Source organism: Apus apus, chromosome 21 (genome assembly GCF_020740795.1).
Source record: "Apus apus isolate bApuApu2 chromosome 21, bApuApu2.pri.cur, whole genome shotgun sequence".
Classification (NCBI taxonomy): domain Eukaryota; kingdom Metazoa; phylum Chordata; class Aves; order Apodiformes; family Apodidae; genus Apus; species Apus apus.
Window position 1 is genome coordinate 4,904,584 of NC_067302.1, and position 19,659 is coordinate 4,924,242.

General features: G+C 58.2%; 2 protein-coding genes across 3 annotated transcripts; both read left to right on the forward strand.

Moving 5' to 3' along the window:
- Window positions 1-2,398: 2,398 nt before the first annotated feature.
- On the forward strand, window positions 2,399-6,245 carry HPCAL4 (hippocalcin like 4). Its single transcript, XM_051638041.1, has 4 exons — window positions 2,399-2,491; window positions 4,133-4,302; window positions 4,400-4,615; window positions 4,885-6,245. Exons 2-4 carry the CDS (start codon window positions 4,141-4,143, stop codon window positions 5,080-5,082), a joined length of 576 nt encoding a protein of 191 aa, XP_051494001.1. The 5' UTR covers window positions 2,399-2,491; window positions 4,133-4,140; the 3' UTR covers window positions 5,083-6,245.
- A 1,240-nt stretch (window positions 6,246-7,485) lies between these two features.
- On the forward strand, window positions 7,486-19,284 carry NT5C1A (5'-nucleotidase, cytosolic IA). 2 transcript variants are annotated; one of them, XM_051638116.1, is made up of 7 exons: window positions 7,486-7,652; window positions 13,795-13,962; window positions 14,790-14,919; window positions 15,489-15,611; window positions 16,060-16,244; window positions 16,538-16,911; window positions 17,981-19,284. In XM_051638116.1, the coding sequence occupies exons 1-6, from the start codon at window positions 7,548-7,550 to the stop codon at window positions 16,901-16,903; spliced, it is 1,077 nt and encodes a 358-aa protein (XP_051494076.1). In that variant the 5' UTR covers window positions 7,486-7,547; the 3' UTR covers window positions 16,904-16,911; window positions 17,981-19,284. The 2 variants fall into 2 exon arrangements, with proteins under 2 accessions (XP_051494076.1, XP_051494075.1); XM_051638115.1 differs by lacking the exon at window positions 17,981-19,284 and having other exon boundaries at window positions 16,538-17,590.
- Window positions 19,285-19,659: the final 375 nt, after the last annotated feature.

The window sequence follows — 19,659 nt, forward strand, 5'->3', positions numbered from 1 at the left end:
TGTGGGCAGGGAAGGGACCTGCTCCAGGATGGTGGGTGGTTGGGGAAAGGCTGAGGATGCTGGTGAGGAAACATGGCTGGGAGGGAGGGAGCAGCAGGAGAAATGAGCAAGTGGGTGAGAAATTTTACTCCAAAACTCTCTGCAACCCACAGCAGGGCTGGCACTGGCTTCCCCCTGGGCGACTGGGATGTGCCACCCTTGGCAGGGCTGTGCCAAGGGAGAAGCCACCCGGAGCCCATCCCGATGTCCCAGCATGTGCCCATGGCCCAGCTCAGGCCACGGGTGTCACTGGAAAATGGGGATGTTGTGGTTTTGTGCTGGTTGTGGGTGCTGTGCCCTGGCCCGCAGGGATGGGGTCCTGCCCAGGGCCGTGCTTGGGGATGCACGTGGCAGAGGAGAGTTGGGGGGTCACAGAGGGTGTGGCTGAGCTGCCAGCACCCCAAGCACCACCGGTGTCACAGCTGGGTGATCGGGGGCTGCAGCAGGACAGGGCAAGTGACGGTGACTCCTGCTCCTCCCCCAGTTTTGGGGGGGCTGATCCAGCTGTAGCGGGGGGCTGTGTCTGCGGGGTCCCCCCCGTTGGGCACAGCCCCCCCAGGCCGTGCTGGTGCAGCCGGTAGCCGCTGGGGGAAGCTGCAGCCCTTTGCATGTGGCAGCGTGGCTGGAGAAGGAGCATTTGGGGTTAGAGGGGAGACCCTGGCAGCTCTGCACCCGGGGCAGGGAGCTGGGGGGGAGCAAAGGGCTGTGGGGGGATCCAGCGCTGCCTGCAGAGCTGCTCCCCCTCCCCAGCCTGGTGTCCCCCCCGCTGCAATCCCAGGGCCGACGTCCCTCTTTGAGCCTGGGCTTGTGTCAGCCTGGGATGCCCTGATCAGGCTGCTGGGCTCAGCTGGGTGCTCCAGGGGCCACCAGTGTGGCCACCCCCACATGACCCCGGGCACCTCCCAGCACCACGATTCGGGGTGTCCTAGCCCCCAAAATACGGACTCCCTGCACCTGTCCTTGTCCCCATCCTCAGTGTCCCTGTCACACCCCCAGCCTGGTGTTCCCCCACCCCTTCCAGCCTCCCCCTGCTCCTTCAGCACTCCCTGTCCCATGAGCTGAGCTGCACCGGTCTCAGCCCTGGCAGCCATGCTCCTTCAATTAAGCCCTCACTAATTTTTCAGCCCCTCCCTGTGTACCCTGCACGTGGAGGGTTTGCAGTGGAACTAATTGATGTCTTCCCTACCTAAAGATGTAGCAACCAGAAGTGGGATACCCAGCCAGTGTGGGGGGCTCATTCCCTCGTGCTCTTGGGGGGCTCATGGAGAGGTTTGGAGCCAGACAGAACCATGTGCCCAATGCCCAGCAGAGGCTGCTGGGGTGACCCCAAATCTGTTGGGCTGAATCACCTCATCCTGGCTGTGAATCCAGCCCTGAACAAGGGCAAGGCAGAGGGGTGCCATGTCTGGCTGTGGGGAGGGGTCCCAGCCCTCCTGCCCCCCCAGGTGGGTGGCTGAGGGATCCCTGCACAGACACAGTTGCAAATACTTGTGTCCTTTTGTAAAGGAGCCTCTTTCACCTGCAGTTGGGGCAGTTTCTGCAGCTTCATGCAGCCACCTTGGCATACAGGGTGGGTGCACCTCAAGAGCAGGGCTGGGCTGGGGGTCACTGGGCCATGGGGAAGGGCAGAGCACCCCATGGCACCTCACAGCCCTGCAGGGGACCTGGATGGGGACCAGCCCTGGCTGGATGGAGACTTCATCCAGGCTCAGTGGCCACCAGCTGTGGATAGGCCTGGGTGGCACTGGGAACACAGCAGGATAGCCAAGGTCACTGGGAAGAGCTGCCAGTGATCACCATGGAAACACTCCACGTTGGGTTCTGGAGATCAGAGCAGTTTTCTCAGCCCTTTCGCCGCAGCTTTGCCAGCCAGGGAGGACCCAGGTGTGTCCTGGTGTCCCCGCTGTGCAGGCAGCATGGGACCCTGCACTGGGTGCCTGGACCCTGCCAGCCCTGAGGCACACCAAGAGAAGGGGATTGTTGGGGGGCTTGGGGATCAGCCACCACCAGGGACAGGAGCCAGAGGTGGGTGAGCGGGGCAGAGCGAGGAGGAAGCAGGGAAGGAGCAGCAGGAGGGGCACGGGATGCGGGAGGTGACCTGGGGCGGGGTCCTCCGGGCGGGCAGGGCCGGCAGCATCTCTGGTGCTGACCCCGGCACTCCCTGCACCCCGCTCCCAGCACCCCCCCCCTTCATTCCTTCCACGCTCCCCTCCAGCATCCCCAGCATCCCAGTACACCCCCAGTAGCCCACCTCGATCCCCCCCGGGGCCCCTCCCTGTTGATTGACAGCGCTCCCAGCCAATGGACGAGCGCTGCCGCCGGGGGGGCGGGCGGCCCCCGGCTACAAGAGGGGCGGGAGCGGCGTGGGCAGACCCGGCGGGTTGGACCGCAGCCCCTCCGGTACCGGCTCCGTGCCTTGCCGAAGCCGCCACCTGCCCTCGACGAAAGACAGGTAAGGGCCGTCGGGAGCCGGTTCCCCCGTGAGGAGCTGCTGTCGGGGCAGGTGCCGGGAGCCGTGTCCCGGGGCTTCTCCCCTGGGTGGGCAGAGCAGCCCCCGCACCCACGAAACCTGCCGCCCCCCTTCCCTGGGGCCGAGCCCTTTGCCCCTTTCCTGCTCCCCAGCGTGCCCGCCCTGGTGCAGCCCCAGGGGAGGTATGTAGGGACCCCCCTCTGCTGCTCTTTGGGACCAGTAGCTGGTGACTAAGGGTGACATCGGCGCTTTGAGATAAGCGGTTGGTGCCAAGTGTTTGATGGTCCTTCTGGCTGCTGGGGTCCCTGCTGTCCCCTGCCCTGGCGTGGCCTATACTGGGTCCTGCTGGGAAGGGGGCATGGAGGTGTGTGGACTAAGGGATGATCTGGAGTCTCAGCCTCTCTGAGGGCTTTGCTTGCAGGACAAGGTCTGGTGCTTCTGCCAAAGGTCGTTGTTGCTGTTCCCTTATGGGCAAAGCTGCTCCTTGTGTAGGAGCAGGGCTGCATCTCCCTGCCAGAGTGGCTGGTGGAGATGCTGGGGGACATGAGCATGGTACATGGTGGGATTAATCAGCCCTTGCAGAGCAGAGCTTGTCTGTGGTGCTGGGAGGGCTGGTGGGGCTCTGCAGCTGAGCTGGGGCTCCCTGGGGGAGTGCTGTGCTCCTTGGGCATCCGGATGTTCCCTCAGCTCAGGCTGCCAAGGGATGGTGGGCTACGTGCTGCTGCAGCAGGAGGTGGCAGATGCTGGTGGGATGATGGGGCAGGAACCAGGCTCTGCCTGCAGGGCTGGGAGCACCAGGAGCCCCACATGGCTGCGGAGGGGAGCCTTGTGCCCATCCCAGGGTACCCCCCCCAAGCCCACACGGCCAGGAAATCAACCGCATCGAAAGGGAGACGGTGTTTGGTCGGGCTCCAGGTGAACTTCTACTCAACTTTCTCTATGGAGAGAGAAGCTCCAGGAGCTCTCAGCAAACCATCTGCTGCTTGGGCTGAGCGGCACCGGCAGCCAAGGCTGCGTGGGAGCAGGCACGGCGTGTATCGGAGCAGCGCCGCGTCCTGCCCACGCAGCCCCGGGACTGCCAGCCTTCCAGTGCCCAGAGCAGCCCTGGGACCTGGCCAGGGACACCCCCCTCCTCACCCCGGGCAGGCTGGGCATGGCCATGGCCAGCTGGGTGCTGCAGCTCAGGTGGTGCTGGTGTGTTTTTCCTTGCTTTCACGGTCAAGTCGTGTTACCTCTTCTTTTTCCCCTCCTGGTTGGGGAGCAGCTGGACATCATGGCTTGGTAAAGACCATGTCAGGAGTTCTGGGTCTTCAGTGGCTTTTTGGGTGTTTTTCTGCAGCCCTGAGGGAGCCAGTCTAGGAGGAGGGGTGGACTGGAGGTGATGCTGGTGGGCTGCCGCAGAGCCATCTCCTGCCCTTCTCCAGCAGCAAGGGTCACACTGAGCATGGCACCAAGCCTGTCCCTAGTGCTGCATCACTGTCCTGACTTCTGACAGAGCACAGGCACCTGTGAGCCAGGTGGATCAGCTCTAGTGTGGGCAAGAGGCATGTGGGATTTGCCTCCTGGGAGCACCATCCCTCCCCGTGCCTGGTCTGCAGGAGCTCTGTGTGTTCTTTCTTCCAGGGGCAGCCATGGGCAAGCACAGCAGCAAACTGGCCCCAGAGATGCTGGACGATCTGGTGAGGAGCACAGAGTTCAGTGAGCAGGAGCTGAAGCAGTGGTACAAGGGCTTCCTCAAGGACTGTCCCACTGGCATTCTCAACCTGGAGGAGTTCCAGCAGCTCTACATCAAGGTGAGCTCCAGCTGGGGCAAGGGTGCTGCTTCAGGTGCAGCCTCCACACCGAGCTCCCCCTTCCCATTTTGATCTTTCTCTTCTCTTCCCCCTGCAGTTCTTTCCCTATGGAGATGCCTCCAAGTTTGCCCAGCACGCTTTCCGCACCTTCGACAAGAATGGTGATGGGACCATCGACTTCAGGGAGTTCATCTGTGCCCTGTCTGTCACCTCCAGGGGCACCTTTGAGCAGAAACTCAATTGGGCCTTTGAGATGTACGACCTGGATGGAGATGGGAAGATCACACGCTTGGAGATGCTGGAGATCATTGAGGTACCAGTGCTTAAAATCAGCAGGGGCAGTTTGCTTTTCTTCCCAGGCTTTTCACAGCAATTGGGTCCCTTTTGAGACCAAAGAATGAATTTTCCTGCCCAGAGCCTGATCTGAAAGGTACCTGGTGTGCACCTGGTTGTAGCTGTGCAGCAGCATAGCTCATACCAGTAGCTCACTGGGTCCCAGCAGAGCAGTGATCCTGTGACCTGCCTTGTCCTGTGACCTGCCCATCCAGCATTCCAGCTTTGATATTTCTCTTCTTGCTCCAGGCCATTTACAAGATGGTGGGGACTGTGATCATGATGAGGATGAACCAAGATGAGCTGACACCCCAGCAGCGTGTTGACAAAATCTTTACAAAGATGGACAAGGACAAGGATGACCAGATCTCCCTGGAGGAGTTCAAGGAGGCAGCAAAGAGTGACCCCTCCATCGTCCTCCTCCTGCAGTGTGACATGCAGAAATAGAGCCCTGGGGGCTCATTGCTGGACTGGCTGCAGCAAATCTCTGCTCCTTGTGATGGTTTTCACCCCCATTTTCTTTTGAGTTCTGCCCCCCCTGCCCCGTGCCTGCTTGGCCCCAGCTGTGAGCCATGCTCCATCCCTCCTGCCACCATTGGCCTCTGCTTCCAGCCCCGTCCTGGGCAGCCTGCAGTCCATGGGCTGTAGTTCTCCCTCAATGGGTAGAGCCTGCTCTGAGTGCTGCCAGCTTGAGGTTACCCCTAAACCAAGCCTCTTCCACCCGGGAGCTGGTCTCTCTGCAGCTGAGGGTGAGTGTCCCAGCTCCCCAGGGCCAACTGTTCCCTGCTACTTTCTCCCTGCTTTCCTCCACTGCTTCACCTGGCCCATTCCCTGAACCTAACTGTGATACCAGCTCTTTTCCCTGACTCCTCCTCATTGATGTGATGTCTCCAAGGAGGCTGAAAAGTCCCAAATTCTGGTCTCCTTTGCTGGCAGCTCCCAGCTGGGGAGCTCTGCCAGGGCACTGCACCCTCCCTGAGGGCTGGCTGCCCCAGCTCCCTCTGCCCAGCTTTAGCTTTTTCATCTCTGCTTTTGCTGCTGGGAATGGCCAGACTTGGTCAGGGGACTTGAGGGAGAGTGCAGAAGTGTCCAAGGCCACCCCTGGATGGGCCCAGTGTCTGATCCCAGAAGTCAGCTTCTGCCAGTTCACCTGTGTGAGCTGGCAGAGCAAGCAGGTGGCCTCCACAACTGCTCTGGCAGCATCTTGGATGCTTGATGGAGTTTCTGGATATTGAGGTGATGCCTGGAGCCCTAAATCAAAGGCAGGGGTTGCCTGACTCCTCTGTGGGCTGCCCTGGGGTGAGGTGGGTGTTGAAGGCAGGTCCTGGTGCTGCTCCTGGTGTGTGGCACTGCTGTGGAGCTGTGGAGAGGTGTGGATGGGTCCTCTACCCACTGAGCCTCCAGGCAGGCTCTGAAGCCACAAGAAACATCTATCTCCTTCCTTCCCCCCCATCCCAACCTTCTGCTTCAGTCCCTCCTGCCCCAGGACAGGAACATTGTGACAGATTTGGTATTTAGTCTGCACGTTGTGGTGTTGATGACTGTGATATCTGTTCGGAGATGGTGAAGTTATATATTTTTTTAATGGAAAAAATAAACTGTCCTCTGTGTGTGGTGTTCCCTCCCCCCCTGCATGGCTTACTGGGGGGTGGGTGGCTGCTGCAGCTCTGGGGAGAGTGAGATGACAACACTGCACTCGTGAGCCTGTGGCACTCCAAGGCAGGGAGAAACCCCTGGGACATCACGATGGGGCTCAGCCTTGAGGGTGGGTGGAAACGCAGCTATTCAGCCATGCAGGCAGCCCTGGGGAGGGGAACCTTCTCTGGTGGTGGGGGTAGCAGCAGACATCTCCAGGTACTCCCCAGGAGGGATCTGCAAAGGCTCTGAGGAAAGGAAGTTGCTGATGAGGCTGAAATGATGATAAGCTCCCAGAAGGGCAACACAAAGGGTTTGGGATCCAGGCAGCTGGGCAAGTCCTGGAGCTAGCCCTGTTCCCCAGCACCCAGCTTCCCCCAGCTCTGCTCTTCTGCCTGACCCTCAGTGCAAGGCTGTGTTTGATCAGTCTCATGGGCAGGGACAAGCGGGTCCCCAGGGCTGTGGGCTGGTGTTGATCTACTGGAACAACTTTGGACAAAACCCTTCTCCTTGGGCTTTGTGACCTCCTCCAGGTGCTGCCCTGTGCCAGGTGGGATGAGGTGGGATCCTCCATTACTTGGCCCTTCCTGGCTGACCAGTTTTGGTCCCTGGGGTACACCCCTGTTCCCGAAGAGCCTCGGGCTCTGCTGGTCATGGTGCAGTTCTCAGCCTGAGCTGGAAACCGGGCTCTGTGCTCAGCTCTGGCTGGACTCAATCCCACCAGCACCTGTGGGAGAATGTTTAGTGAAGAGCCTTAATATCCACGCTGACCCCATTAACCAGAGCACAGTGCAGGTTATCCTGGCACCACCGTGGCTGCTCCTTCCCCTCCGGCCCCTGGGGTGACCATCCTTGTGCCCCTCCAGCCGCCCAGTCCCGCTGCCACCTTCACCTGTGCGAGGGTGGGCGAACCCCAGCGACCCCCGGTGCGTTTGGGCTGAGAACGAGCTGGGGTGCCCCGTGGGTGCCCTGTCACCTCCTGCACCCCCGGGTTCTGCTGATGGCCCCTCTCTTCCCCAGTCCCTTCCCTGCCCGGGGTTTTGCTGCCCCCCCGGAATGGCTCTGCCCCGGAGTGCTGCAGCCCCCCGGGATTTAGGGGAGGGGGAGACGGCGGCGGGGCGGGCTCGGTCCCGAAGAGGTTAAGCCGAGTCCCGGTGGGCTGAAACCCCGGAGATTCATGGGATGCCTTATAAAGGACGTTCCGCCGGCCCGGCAGCGGCTCCGGGAGCTCCCGGTAGGGACGGAGCCGCCGCCGGTGCCTCCGGTGCCCCCGCGCTATGGAGCCTCCGGGCACCGCCGGGGCGCCGAGCTCGGCGGGGCGGCCCTGGGAGGAGGCCAAGGCTTTCTACGACAACCTCGCCCCCAAGAAGAAACCCAAATCGGTGAGAGCCCCCGAGGTGCCGGGCGGGTCAGCGCTCCCCAGCCCGAAGGGGGAACCAGCCCCTCTGGGTGCCCCCCCTCCCCGGGTGCCCCTCCCTTCTGGGTGCCTCCCCCCGCATGTCCCATCTCCTCCGGGTCCCCCGGGGTCTCTCCAGGTGCCCCATCTCCTGCAGGTTCTCTGGGTTCCTCCTGGATGCCTCATCTTCTCTGGAGTCCTCCTTGGATCCCTCTGGATCTCTGTGGGGGTCCCATCTCCTACAGATTTCCTTAGTTCCTCCTTGCATCCTTTCGGGTGCCCCATCTCCTCCAGGTGCTCTGGGGTCCCCCGGGGGTCTCAGGTTTTACTTTGACCCCCTGTCCCTGACCAGGTCCCTGGGGAATCCCTGGGTCTTTCCAGCTGCCCCCACTCTGCCGTGGCATCTCTGAATTGCCCACGGTTGCCTGGGTTTTCTCGGGGTCCCCCCAGTCTCTCTGGGTTCCTGCAGGTTTCCGGGGTCCCTCCTGGGCTGACATGTCCTTGCAGAGCAGCTCGGTGCCCCAGGAGCTCCTTGTCCCCCGTGCCAAGGCGGGAGGCCCTGCCAGGGACAGGAAGGATGGCAGTGGCAGAGCAGGGGGGGCAACTCGGGGGCCAAATCTCTGCTGGGGATAGTGGGGTGTTCTGGGGCGGTGGGGGGAGAGGGGAGCGGGGGTGCAGCCGCCTCTGCCTGTTCGGGAGATTAGCGGGAAGCCTGTGTTATCTAACCAGGGCTGAGCCTGCCGGGCTTAGACACGGAAGCTCCTGGAAGTGCTGCCTTATCTCGGAACGGCTGCAGCAGCGGGGGGCTGGGGGCTGCACCCCGGGACCAGCCGGCCCTGGCCCCGCAGCCCACCGGCCCACCCAGCCGTCCCCCCGGGGCTGCGGGTCCCCCCGGGGCTGTGGGGCTCGGGCAGAGCTGCTGCCTGCAGCCCTGTCGGGAGCCCGGTGGCACCGGGTGCTTTTTGTGCCAAGGCTCAGTGTCTGTGGCCTCTCCGGGGAGGACAGAGGGACAAGCCCCCGCGACGTGGAGCGGCCCTTTGTGCTTTCCCCACTGCGGACACGGCTGCAGCCCCCCCGGTCCTGTACCCCATGCCAAGGGCATCCTTTGCCCTTCCCGGAGGAGAGGAACAGCCTGGCTCGGTGGTGGGATGCAGCTGGTTGCCTTTCATGCCGTGCTTTGGGCCTCCTGTGGATGTCAGCCCAGGCTCCTCCTCTTCCTCTCCTTGCAGCGAGCTCGGTGACCTGCTCGCCCATCTCTGCTGTGCAGCTGGGGAAACTGAGGCACGGGGCCTCAGGGATGTGGTTTGCTCGATCTCAGCTCTGCTGCTGTGCCAGGCACTCGGGCCCTGAAGTTCTGCTGTGCCACCCATCCGTGTGGGACTGGGGCTGATGCCCCCCGTGCCTGTCCAGCCCTGTGTCCTTCTCCTGGGCCAGCCCAGGGGCCTGTTGCCCGTGGCCAGGCAGCTTGGCTGCCCTCACACACCTCTGGGCTGCCCTGCCCTGCCCTGCCAGGCAGCTGCTGTGCCCCGTGATGGATGGCTGCAGAGCACTTTTCTGCATTATAAATAATGCCTTTGGAAAACTCAGAACCATCTCAGCCATTGCCCTGAACTTTCACCTGATCCCGAGCGAGGGGCTCGTGGCCACCCCAGGCTCCCTGGTGCACGTGGGAAATGGGGGCTGCTGGTGTCAGTCTGTGCCCTTGTGGGTGTCGGGTCTGTCTGTCCTCTTGGCCAAGGGTCTCCACAGGAGGCAGGGTGACCTTGGGGAGCATTTCTGGGGAGCCCATTCCTGGCTGGGAAATGGGAAAACAGGCCCCCCCCATCCCCCAGCCCGTGGCTCCCCACTTCACAGGGGTCTCTGCTCTTCCCAGGCCTGGCTCCAGCCACACTCCTGCCAGCTGGGAGGTCAGTGCTGAGACTTGTCACTCTTCAGCAATGCAGAAAATGTCCCCCAGCTGGCTCCACTCCTCTGGGTGTCCTGCTTGTCCCCTGCTCTGCCAGTCCCCTGCACCCCTGGGGACCCACCTGGCTCTGTTTTTGGGGACCATTGCTTGACCCTGGAGCAAGCCCTTCCTCTTCCCTTTCTGTGTTCAGATCTCACGGCAAAATTCACCTCCAAATTTTGAATTTGGCCACAAGGACCTGGTCTCCTGCAGCATCCAGGGAGCTGCCAGAGTTCCTCCAGCTTTTTAGGATCGAGGTGGATCCAGTGGATTCAGTCCCAGGCAACACAAAAAGGATCGAGGGGTTCAGAAAGGGGTCTCCCCACTGTAACTCCTGCCTCAGAGCCAGCCAGCAATGGCCTCCAGAGGTGGCAATGGAGCTATGGGTGTTGGGTGCCACTGTGGGCACCTGTGGGTGGGTGGGGACACAACCCCCCTGCACATCCCAGGAGCATGTGGGATTTCCAGATGTCTGCCTCTAATCCTTGGGGGGCTGCTTAGGACTCGCATCCGATTAGAAGGGTGATTTAGAGGCCTGCCAGCTGTTGGGTCTTCAGGGGACAATGGGCCATTTCCAGTCCCTATGGAAATACATCTCTGCCCCCCAGACTGGGGTGTTTGGGTCTGGGATTTGCACTTCATGGAGCCAGAGCCTGCTGCGAAGGTCACTTATGCCTCTGAGATGGGGTTTGGACCTTGTGGATCACTTGGAGCTGTGCCAAGGGCTGATGGTTCCTCTTCAGAGAGCTGGGCTGTCAGGACATGTCCCTGGTTGTCCCTCCTGTCTGGCTGAGCCCAGGGATGGACCCAGGGTTGGGGTGGGACCTTCCCACGTGCTGCCCTGCGAATGTTAAATGCGTCCTTAATCTCTTGCTTGATGCTCAGGATGGGGCTGGATCTGACCTTCCTGTGGGAAGGGAAGGGAGAGGAGCTCACCGTGAATCCCCAGGCAGTAAACTCAGTTGGATTCAGCTGAGCTGAGCCCCACAGCTGCTTCCTGGGCTTGTGTTGGATGATGAGCTTTAGCTGACCTTGGCTGCTGCTCTGAGGGTAAAAGAGGGTTTGTCACTCAGAGTGCCCAGACCCACTGGGGCAGGAGGCTGTGTTGGGGTGAGGTGCTGTGCAGGCTCCACCACAGCTCCTGGGACTAAATGCACCCAGAGGAGGACTGCACGTGGGACCCCTCCCAAGCACACAATTCCTGTTAAAAATGAAGGGTGTTTTCCCCCCAGACTATGATGTTTCAAGGCAAAATGGGGTTTGTTGGGTTGTTGGCAGCACTCTGATGGAGGTGCTGTGGTTCCTGTGGTGCTGTGACTTTTTAAAGCCTGGTTTTGAGTGTGGGGATGATCCTCTGCAGTACTAGTGGGGATGGAGAAGCATCCAAACAACCTCGAGGAGGGAACTTCCAAATGAAACCTCCACTTCAAAGGAATGTCAAAACGTGGCTCCTTCCTCGCGGAGCAGAATTTTCCTCTTTTTCAAATGTCAGCGTTTCCCAGAGAACAGCAGGGCTGTTCCAGCCCTGCCAGAGCTGGGAGCTGTGGTAGTGCCCGGGTGAGACTTCCCTGCACAAAGTGCTCCAAAGGTGCAAACCTTCCTTGGCAGGGGCAAACAGGATCCAGCAGGTCCCGTTCCCACAGGCTGGGCTTCCCGCCCGCTGGCAGTGGGGGCTCCAGCAGCCCATGCTGGGGCAGAGTGAGGGCTCTGAGCTCACCATTATTTTTATTGCTGTGTTTATTACCTCTTAAATTAACCTCCTGGAAGCTGGTGCCTTTAAATGGCAGGGAAGGGACCCGTTGCTGTTGTGCAAGGTACCTGTGCTCTTGGCACCTGCTGGGTGCAAGGCGTGTGCTGGGGGGCAAGACGGAGATGCAAATTCCAGCTGGGCATCCAGTTGGGCTTGGATTATGGCCCAGCACACAGATCCCAGCCTCCTGCAGGGCTGGGTGAGGAGGATGCTGAGCCCTGAGGTCTGCTGGGGATCAGGAGCAGGGAGCAAACACCCAGCAGGTCTCCTACGTAGCCGGATAAATAACCCAGCTGCAGGGACCCAGGAGCAGCAGGACTCCTTGCTGAGGGCTAATGGCCGGATGTCCCAAGACCTTTAATAGTTATTAATATTTTCAGCTAATAAATGGCCCATGACACCGGAGTTATTAATTAATGAGTTGGCCCAGGACAAGTTAATAGCTAACACCCACTGGGGAGCTACACGTAAGGTGGGGACCTGGCTGTGGTTCACCAGTAGGAGTGATGGTGGTTTGGGTGCTCATGTTCCTGTGTGGATCTGGGTGATCCTGCATGTCCTGGGGGTTGTTCACCCACTTTCTCAAAGGTGCTGCTTCCAAATGGGACCATATTTCTCCGTGAACACCGTGGGAAAGAGATCCCTTTGGCCCCAGTGATGTTCTCAGCTTGAGATCATCTGTGTCTGGTCCTAATCGCCCATCGCTTTATCTGCTTGCTGGGAGTTTGGGTGCTGGTGTGTGGCCTTGGAGAGGTGTCTGGGGACAGACCCTGCTGCAGGGCTGGCCCCAGGCACCTCTTACAGGGGGGGTTTGGTGCTGGGAATGGCACCGGGGCTGCCCTTGACTCATTCCTGGGCGCGTCTCCGTGCTGGGCAGGATCAGCAGGGCGGGATGGGGGCAGAGCCAGCCCCGGGGCAGGGAAGATCCCCCTGCAGATGGGGTTACCTGCTCCGTGCCAGGCTGCTGTGTCTGGAAAGCTCAGCCCTAGGCAGGGTGGGACCTTGAACTTGGGAGCACCTGGGTGTGTGAAGGCCCCCTCCTGCCCCTGGGCAAATGGCATTGCCAGAGGATTAATCACGGGGCAACACGAGGATCTTGGAATCCCAGAAGTGCTGAGGGTTGAGGTGTTTCTGAAGTGCTGACAGGGTTTCACAGGCTCCCTGTGGAGGTGCTGCCAGAGAGCTCGTGGGCTGGGGCTGCTCCCAGCTCCCCCAGAGCATCCCAGCCCTGTCCTGCTCCCAGGCAGGGTCTGCTGGGGACAGGGCTGCCTGCCCCACCGTCCCTCCTGGGGACTTGCTGTCCTGGGAGCCAGGATTCCTGCTGGCCATCAGTAATGAATTTGCTTTCATGCTTGCAAGTGAGTGTTGGGGATTAACACCCTCCAAGGGGAGAGGAAGGACAGGTGGGGGTCAAGATAAGATTGACTTTCCTGGTGTCCCCTCTCTTGCTGTCAAGTCCCACTAGAGGCTCGTTGTTGACTTCAGTGGATTTTGGATTAAGCCCTCGAACATTAATAATAATGACTCATAAATCATTGCTTGCACCACCTGTTTGTCATGTTCCCGCCCACAATAACTATATCAAGTGTTTTTATGAGCTGAGTTGGCACGGGTTGTTTGTCACATCTGGACGGCATCGTGGGAGTGTGGATCTGGCTGAGCTGCAGCGTGTGGTTTTTCCTGGCTGGAAGGGGAAAAGCCACACAAATCCCTTCTGCACAGGGTTGAGTGGTTCTCCTGGGGACTGGATGGGTCCTGGGTGCCTGTTAGCAGTGGGAGGGCTTGGGCATGTTGTGAGCAGCAGAAAGAGCACCTGGAGACAGGCTGAGAGAGCTGGGGTGTTCAGCCTGGAGAAGAGAAGGCTCCAGGGAGACCTGAGAGCACCTTCCAGTGCCTGAAGGGGCTCCAGGAAAGCTGGGGAGGGACTTGGGACAAGGGCAGCGAGGGAGAGAACAGGGTGAAGTGGATGAAAACTGGAAGAGGGAGATTGAGGTTGGGCATGAGGAGGAAATTCTTGGGTGTGAGGGTGGTGAGAGCCTGGCCCAGGTTGCCCAGGGAAGCTGTGGCTGCCCCATCCCTGGAGGTGTTGAAGGGCAGGTTGGGTGGGGCTTGGAGCAACCTGGGCTGGTGGGAGGTGTCCCTGCTCATGCAGGGGTTGGATCTAGATCATCTTTGAGGTCCCTTCCAACCCAAACCATTCTGGGGTTCCATGAAAAAGGCTCTCGGGTATCCTGAACATCCAGGGACAGCACATCAGGGCTTCTTCTGTTGAAGCATCAGGAGATCAGGGTTGCAGTGGCCCCATTATCCTCCCAGTCACCACGGAGGTGTCACCCACCCTGTGGCCTTTCACGTTGGATGTTCAGAGATGCCTGCAGGGGTGCAGGGGCTGGGTGCAGGGGCTGCCTCCCCATTCTCTCCCCTTCCCTGCAGCCGAAGCCCGAGAACGCCATCACCATCGCGGTGTCATCGCGGGCGCTTTTCCGCATGGAGGAGGAGCAGAAGATTTACAACGAGCAAGGGGTGGAGGCCTATGTGAAGTACCAGCTGGACCATGAGAACGAGCCCTTCCTCCCCGGGGCTGCCTTCCCCTTTGTCAAGGTGAGCATCCACCTGCCTAGGCTGGAGCTGTGTTGTGGTCCCAAATGTTCTGGGGAGAGGGAAGGGCTGTGGGGTGCTCGGGGGGGGAAGGGGTGGGAAATGAGCAGTGGGGCAGGAGGGATGGAGCCAGAGAGCAAGGAGAGGTCACAGAAACCTCCTGGCAAGGGATCTGCTTCATCCAGGACTTAGGAAACACTGAATTTTCCAAATTGGCAACCAAGAATTGAAGAAATCATCTTGGATCATATTGAAAGTTTCTCTTTAGGGAATTATCTATTATTATTATTATTATTATTATTATTATTATTATTATTATTATTATTATTATTATTAATTTATTCCTTTAAATTGGCTGAGTTTAGCCTTGCTACAGAGCTGGCCAGTTTTTAATTCTGACATGTTGAAATGAGGCCTTTCCAACCTTAAAAGCTCTTCCCAATTTCTGCCCCAGCTCCACTGGATTTAGAGGTGCATTTTACCCTAATGTGCTGCCTCCCTGAAGCCACCTCTTCCCCATTCCCAACGAATAAACAAATCCACTGGGTGGGAACAGGCTTGTTCTGTTTCAGATTGCTCAAAAAATGCTTGTCAGTAACTTTTAAGCTAATTTATTCTCATGAGCACTCAAAACCTTTTGTGTCTGAAAATAGAAGAGTAGCTGCGTGGGGGGGATTTTTCCCCCACTCCAGCCTTCCCCCCCCAGCTGAAGCTTCTTGCTAAGGTCAGCTTGGCTCAGGGTGTAGTTGGGGTTGGTGCTTGGTTTTGGGGAGGGGGGGCAGGGCCATGTCTGGGCCTCACTGACCCCCAAACCCCCCCGGGTGCTGCAGGCACTGGAGGCAGTGAACACGCAGCTGCGGGAGCTCTACCCTGAGAGTGAGGAGCTCTTTGACATCGTCCTCATGACCAACAACCATGCCCAGGTTGGGGTGCGTTTGATCAACAGCATCAACCACTATGGTGAGCTGAGGGCAAAGCTGTGGGTGCTGCTTTTTTGGGTAGTGGTGTGGGTTGGCAGTGAGGTAAGGATGTGGTTTCTCCGGTCTCTTCCACCAAGCCACGTGCTTCTCCCAGTTTTCCTGGGCTTTGAGTGGAAGTTGGGTGGTGGTGAGAATGCTCTGGCTGCCAGATGTGCTGTTTGATGGCAGCACTAAAACTCACAGAGTCATTCTGGTTGGAAAAGACCTTTAAGATCATTGAGTCCAACCATAACCCAACTCCACCAACCGGTAACCCAACTCTACCAGGTCCAGAGCTAAACCATGTCCCTCATCCCCATATCTACATGGCTTCTAAACACCTCTGGGGACGTTGATTCCCTGAGGAGCCTATTCCAGTGTTTCATTACCCTTTCAGTGAAGAAATATCTTCTGATGCCAAATCTAAACCTCCCCGGGCACCACTTGAGGCCATTTCCTCTTGTCCTGAAGTTCACCTCCATCCTGCTGAATTTTGGGGGCAACAGGGAGGTGGTGTCAAGGCTTGTTTGGGGGTCAGTCAGGCTCACCCTGAGGTCCACCCACCCTCAGGTCTGTTCATCGAGAGGTTCTGCATGACTGGAGGGAACAGCCCCATCTGTTACCTCAAGGCCTATCACACCAACCTCTACCTCTCCTCTGACGCCGAGAAAGTGAGTGGGGCCATTGAAGAGGGTGAGTCTGGGGTCCAGCTCTGGGGGGGGGGGCGGGTCAGTGGGAAGAGCCTGGAGCCCTCAGAGGGTTGGTACCAGGAGTGATAGCTCCAATGTCCCTAACCCTGCCTCAGTGTGCAGCTGGGGTCTGCCTTGTCCCACAGCCCATCCTTGCTGCTCCAAAAAGCCTCTAGTTTCCATAGAAATCAGGCTTTCTTTCAGCTCCACAGCTCTTCCAAGGCAAAGACACTGTTTTTCCCCATTAATTCTTGTATGTAAAGGGAGGTTGGTCATCCAGGGATTTGTTTTTGCTGTTGAAGGTCTCGGGGCCAAGCTGCAGGCACTACTGGGTGTGTGCGTTTCCTTGCAGTGTTTCCTTCCAGCCCGTCGTGTTTTGCTCTGCTCCTCCAGGGATGAGCCACGGGTCCTTGGGTAACTGTCACCTCTTGCCTCACGCCTTGTCTCCACAGGGATTGCTGCAGCCACCATCTTCAGCCCCAGCAAAGACCTGGAGGTGTCAGAGAACCAGTTGCGGGTGGCGTTTGATGGTGACGCCGTGCTCTTCTCCGATGAGTCGGAGCAGATCGTGAAGGCTCATGGCTTGGACATGTTCTTTGAGCACGAAAAGGCTCACGAGAACAAGCCTCTGGCACAGGTAGTGCTGGGGTGCAGCCAGAAGAAGCCTCTGGGGGAGAGAGAGAGACAGCCTGCAGGGATGCTCCTGCCTCTGGGAAGGCTCCAGGGTTGGCATGTGGGAGAGCGTGGTGAGGCTGGTCAGCAGCTGGTGCTGCTGGCCCAGGGGATGAGTGTGGTTGGGCCACAGTCATTTCTGGGGGCTCACAGGGACAGGGGGTTACCCAGCATGTCTGGCTGTGCTGGGCTGGGGTGTCTGGAGGAAGGGATTGCATGGTGGGTCAGCCAAGTGATGGAGTCTTCTCACTTCGGCAGGGACCCCTGAAGGGTTTCCTGGAAGCCCTGGGGAAGCTGCAGAAGAAGTTCTATTCCAAAGGGCTGAGGATGGAGTGTCCCATCCGCACCTACCTGGTGACGGCCAGGAGCGCGGCCAGCTCGGGAGCCCGGGCCCTAAAGACTCTGCGCAGCTGGGGCCTGGAGACAGATGAGGCTTTGTTCCTGGCCGGGGCTCCCAAGGGGCCTCTGCTGAAGAAGATCCGTCCTCACATCTTCTTTGACGACCAGATGTTCCACGTGGAGGGAGCCAAGGAGATGGGCACCGTGGCTGCCCACGTCCCCTACGGCATCGCCCAGAAGCCCAGGCGGCCGGCGCAGGAGAAGTCAACCCCCAACAGCAAGTAGAGGAGCTGGTTGGTCCTGCAGCCCCCGTGGGAGGCACAACCCTCAGCCCCTGCACCACGTCCCACCTGGGTTTGGGCTCTGCAAGGCAGAGAGTGTTTGTCCTGGTGAGCACCAGGTTAATGCCCGTCACCAGGTTAACGCCCAGCGGGAACCTCGTCAGGGGCACGGCTGGAGGAGGGGGCTGACAAAGGGCTTCCTTTTGCCTCTCTATCATTGCAATGTCGTGGATCTGTCCCCTGTTCCTGGTGGGGCTGGAGGTTTCCCTGCACTGGGCAGTCTCAGGAGCCATTTCCCTGTGTTTCCATGCTCTGTGTTTGCTTCAGGCAAGGTTCCTCCAGGATGGAACTCGCCTTGTGTGGACTGTTTGTGCTGGGCAGGTTGAACCTATTTAGTGTTTCTCTAAAACCCCAGGTTATTCCCAAAGCTTTTTGATTTACAAAGCAAATGTTGAACTGGAAAGTTGGGAGCACACACACACACACACAAAAAAAAAAGCCCAAACAACTCTTCTTGAAACAAAATGTTGTCTCTTTGAACTAAAATTAAACCATGATATTGTTCCTTCACAGACCAAGCCCCTGCTCCCCAACCAGAAAATCTTTCATGTCTCTTGTCCTTTCACCAAGATTTTGTCTTGAACAGCATTAACATTTGGAAGAAGGGAAACAAACGCATAAATATTTTTTTTTAAAGATAAATTCATAATGATAATTCTGCTCCCTGCTTGGAGCTTTGGGCGAATGTATTGTTGGCTCAGGGTTTTCAATTTGGGTTTCACAGTTGCATGAATTAGCACTTAAAAATAATCATCTCAGTGAGGCATCCAAAGCCCAGCTCTTGTTGAGCCACCCAGGGTCTGCAGACACATGCCTGGGGCTTGAATGAAGTTAAAAGCAGGCCCTAATATATTAGGGACATCATTTGAAGTCCATTTAGGTAAATCTGCAGAGAATTTCAGCCTGGGGATTTTAATTAAAGGCCTTTCCCTCCCCCCCCCCCCCCTCTCTCAGCTGAGCCCATATGAGTTGATAATCTTTTCCTTCTCAGCTCTAAAACTGTTGGTGTTTCCTAAAATAGCCACCTCTGGTAGTGATGCTGGGAGAGGAACCAAATCTCTGCTGGTGAAACAGGACATCGTGGGGCAGCTGCTCCGAAATGGGTGTGAAAAATCCCACGGACCTTTCTGCACAAAGCCCAGGCCCAAAGGACAGTCCCTGGAGACAAATGTAAAGGTTCTTTTGTGTGTGTTTTGGTGGAGTTGGTTTTTTTTTTGTCTGTTTGTTTGCTTGTTTAGGCAGTACCCCCCCCCCCCCCGGGTTGGGCATGAAGGATGCCTGGTGTTATCAAAGAGTTTCCCACAAACAGCAGCTCCGTGGGCTGAAGTCTCCTGAGCTTTGCTGGGAGGTTTCAGCTAAAAGGGTGAAGGTTGGAGCTGGACTTGCTGCACGTTTGGTGAATATCTAAACAAGGTAGTGATGCCTTCAGTGGCTTAGGAGACTCTTTCCTCATTGCACTAAATCCTGCTCTAGCAGTGGAAAAGAAATTTGCACTTTCCCCCCCCCAAGCTGTTTCCCAGGCTGTTGTTTGTTACATCTGGGTGACGGGCACCTTAGAGGAAGGTCTAAAATCCAAAGAAAGTCTTTGAAAGAAATGAGTTATCTGAGTAATTAGTCTATTAATATACAGGTTTATAAAAAGGTCTTGTCTTCTTAATGTGAATCCCAGATATTGGGACCTGAACTGTATCTCAGAGACCTTTTTAGCAGCTGGGAAGGGGAGAACAGCCTGGCCTCCCAGTAAACATTCCCAAGGTGTTTCCTGAAGATCGCATGGTGGAAGCCCAGCCAAGCCCAGCTCACAAACGGGCTGCACTGGGGCCTCCTGCCAGCCCCAGTGTCCCCCAGGGACATTGCTAGAGGGGCAGGGTTGTCAGGCAGCCCTTAGGGACCCCCAGCCAGGGCAGGGTGCTGGTGGGATGGATGGGACACAGGGTGCAAGCACAGGCACTGCTGGCACCGGGTGCCATGGGGGATGCACTCTTTGGATGAGGGATGTTGGCAGGGCTGGGCTGAGTGGAGGAGAAGCTCTGTTTGAAGGTGCTGTTGGCTCTGGGAAGTGATATGATGTGGTTTTGGGACAGGACCCTGGATCTCAGCAGCTTTCACTGCTGCCTTTCCAGACCCTGAGCTGTGCAGGGAGCTGTGGGGGCAGGAGCACAGCACAGGCAGGAGGTTTAGTGGTTCTGCTTTGGGTCCTGCTGCTGCCAGCGCAGCTGAGAGGCTTGGTGAGAAGACGTGGGGCTTGGGAAACAGGTCCCAGATGAGTTTCCCCTCCTGAGCCTTTCCTGTTTGGGGAGGATTTTCCATTCCTGCACTAACTGCCCCAGGGCAGCATCTCTGCGATGGGTGTTCATTTAAGGGATGGTTGGCCCTCAGCAAAGAGTGTTCTTGTGCAGCCTTGCTTGCTGGAATGCGGTCTCCGTGCCTGTCCCCAGTCCTGCATCTTCCACCAGATGCCTGGAGGAAAAAAAACATCAAATCCTGGCACTTATGAGGCCCTTTATGCACCAGTGAAAGTCCAGGTGGGCCCACCCAGCCCTGAGAGGTGCCAAAGCCAAGATCTGCTTCTGACGTTCATGCAAAGATGGCCCCAAGCCCTTGAGTCACTCTTGGAACCAGCATTGGTGGTGGGGCCAAGGAGCCAACGGGTCACAGAGAGACACGGGGAGGGAAGGGGGAGGTTTGTGCAGTTGGGTC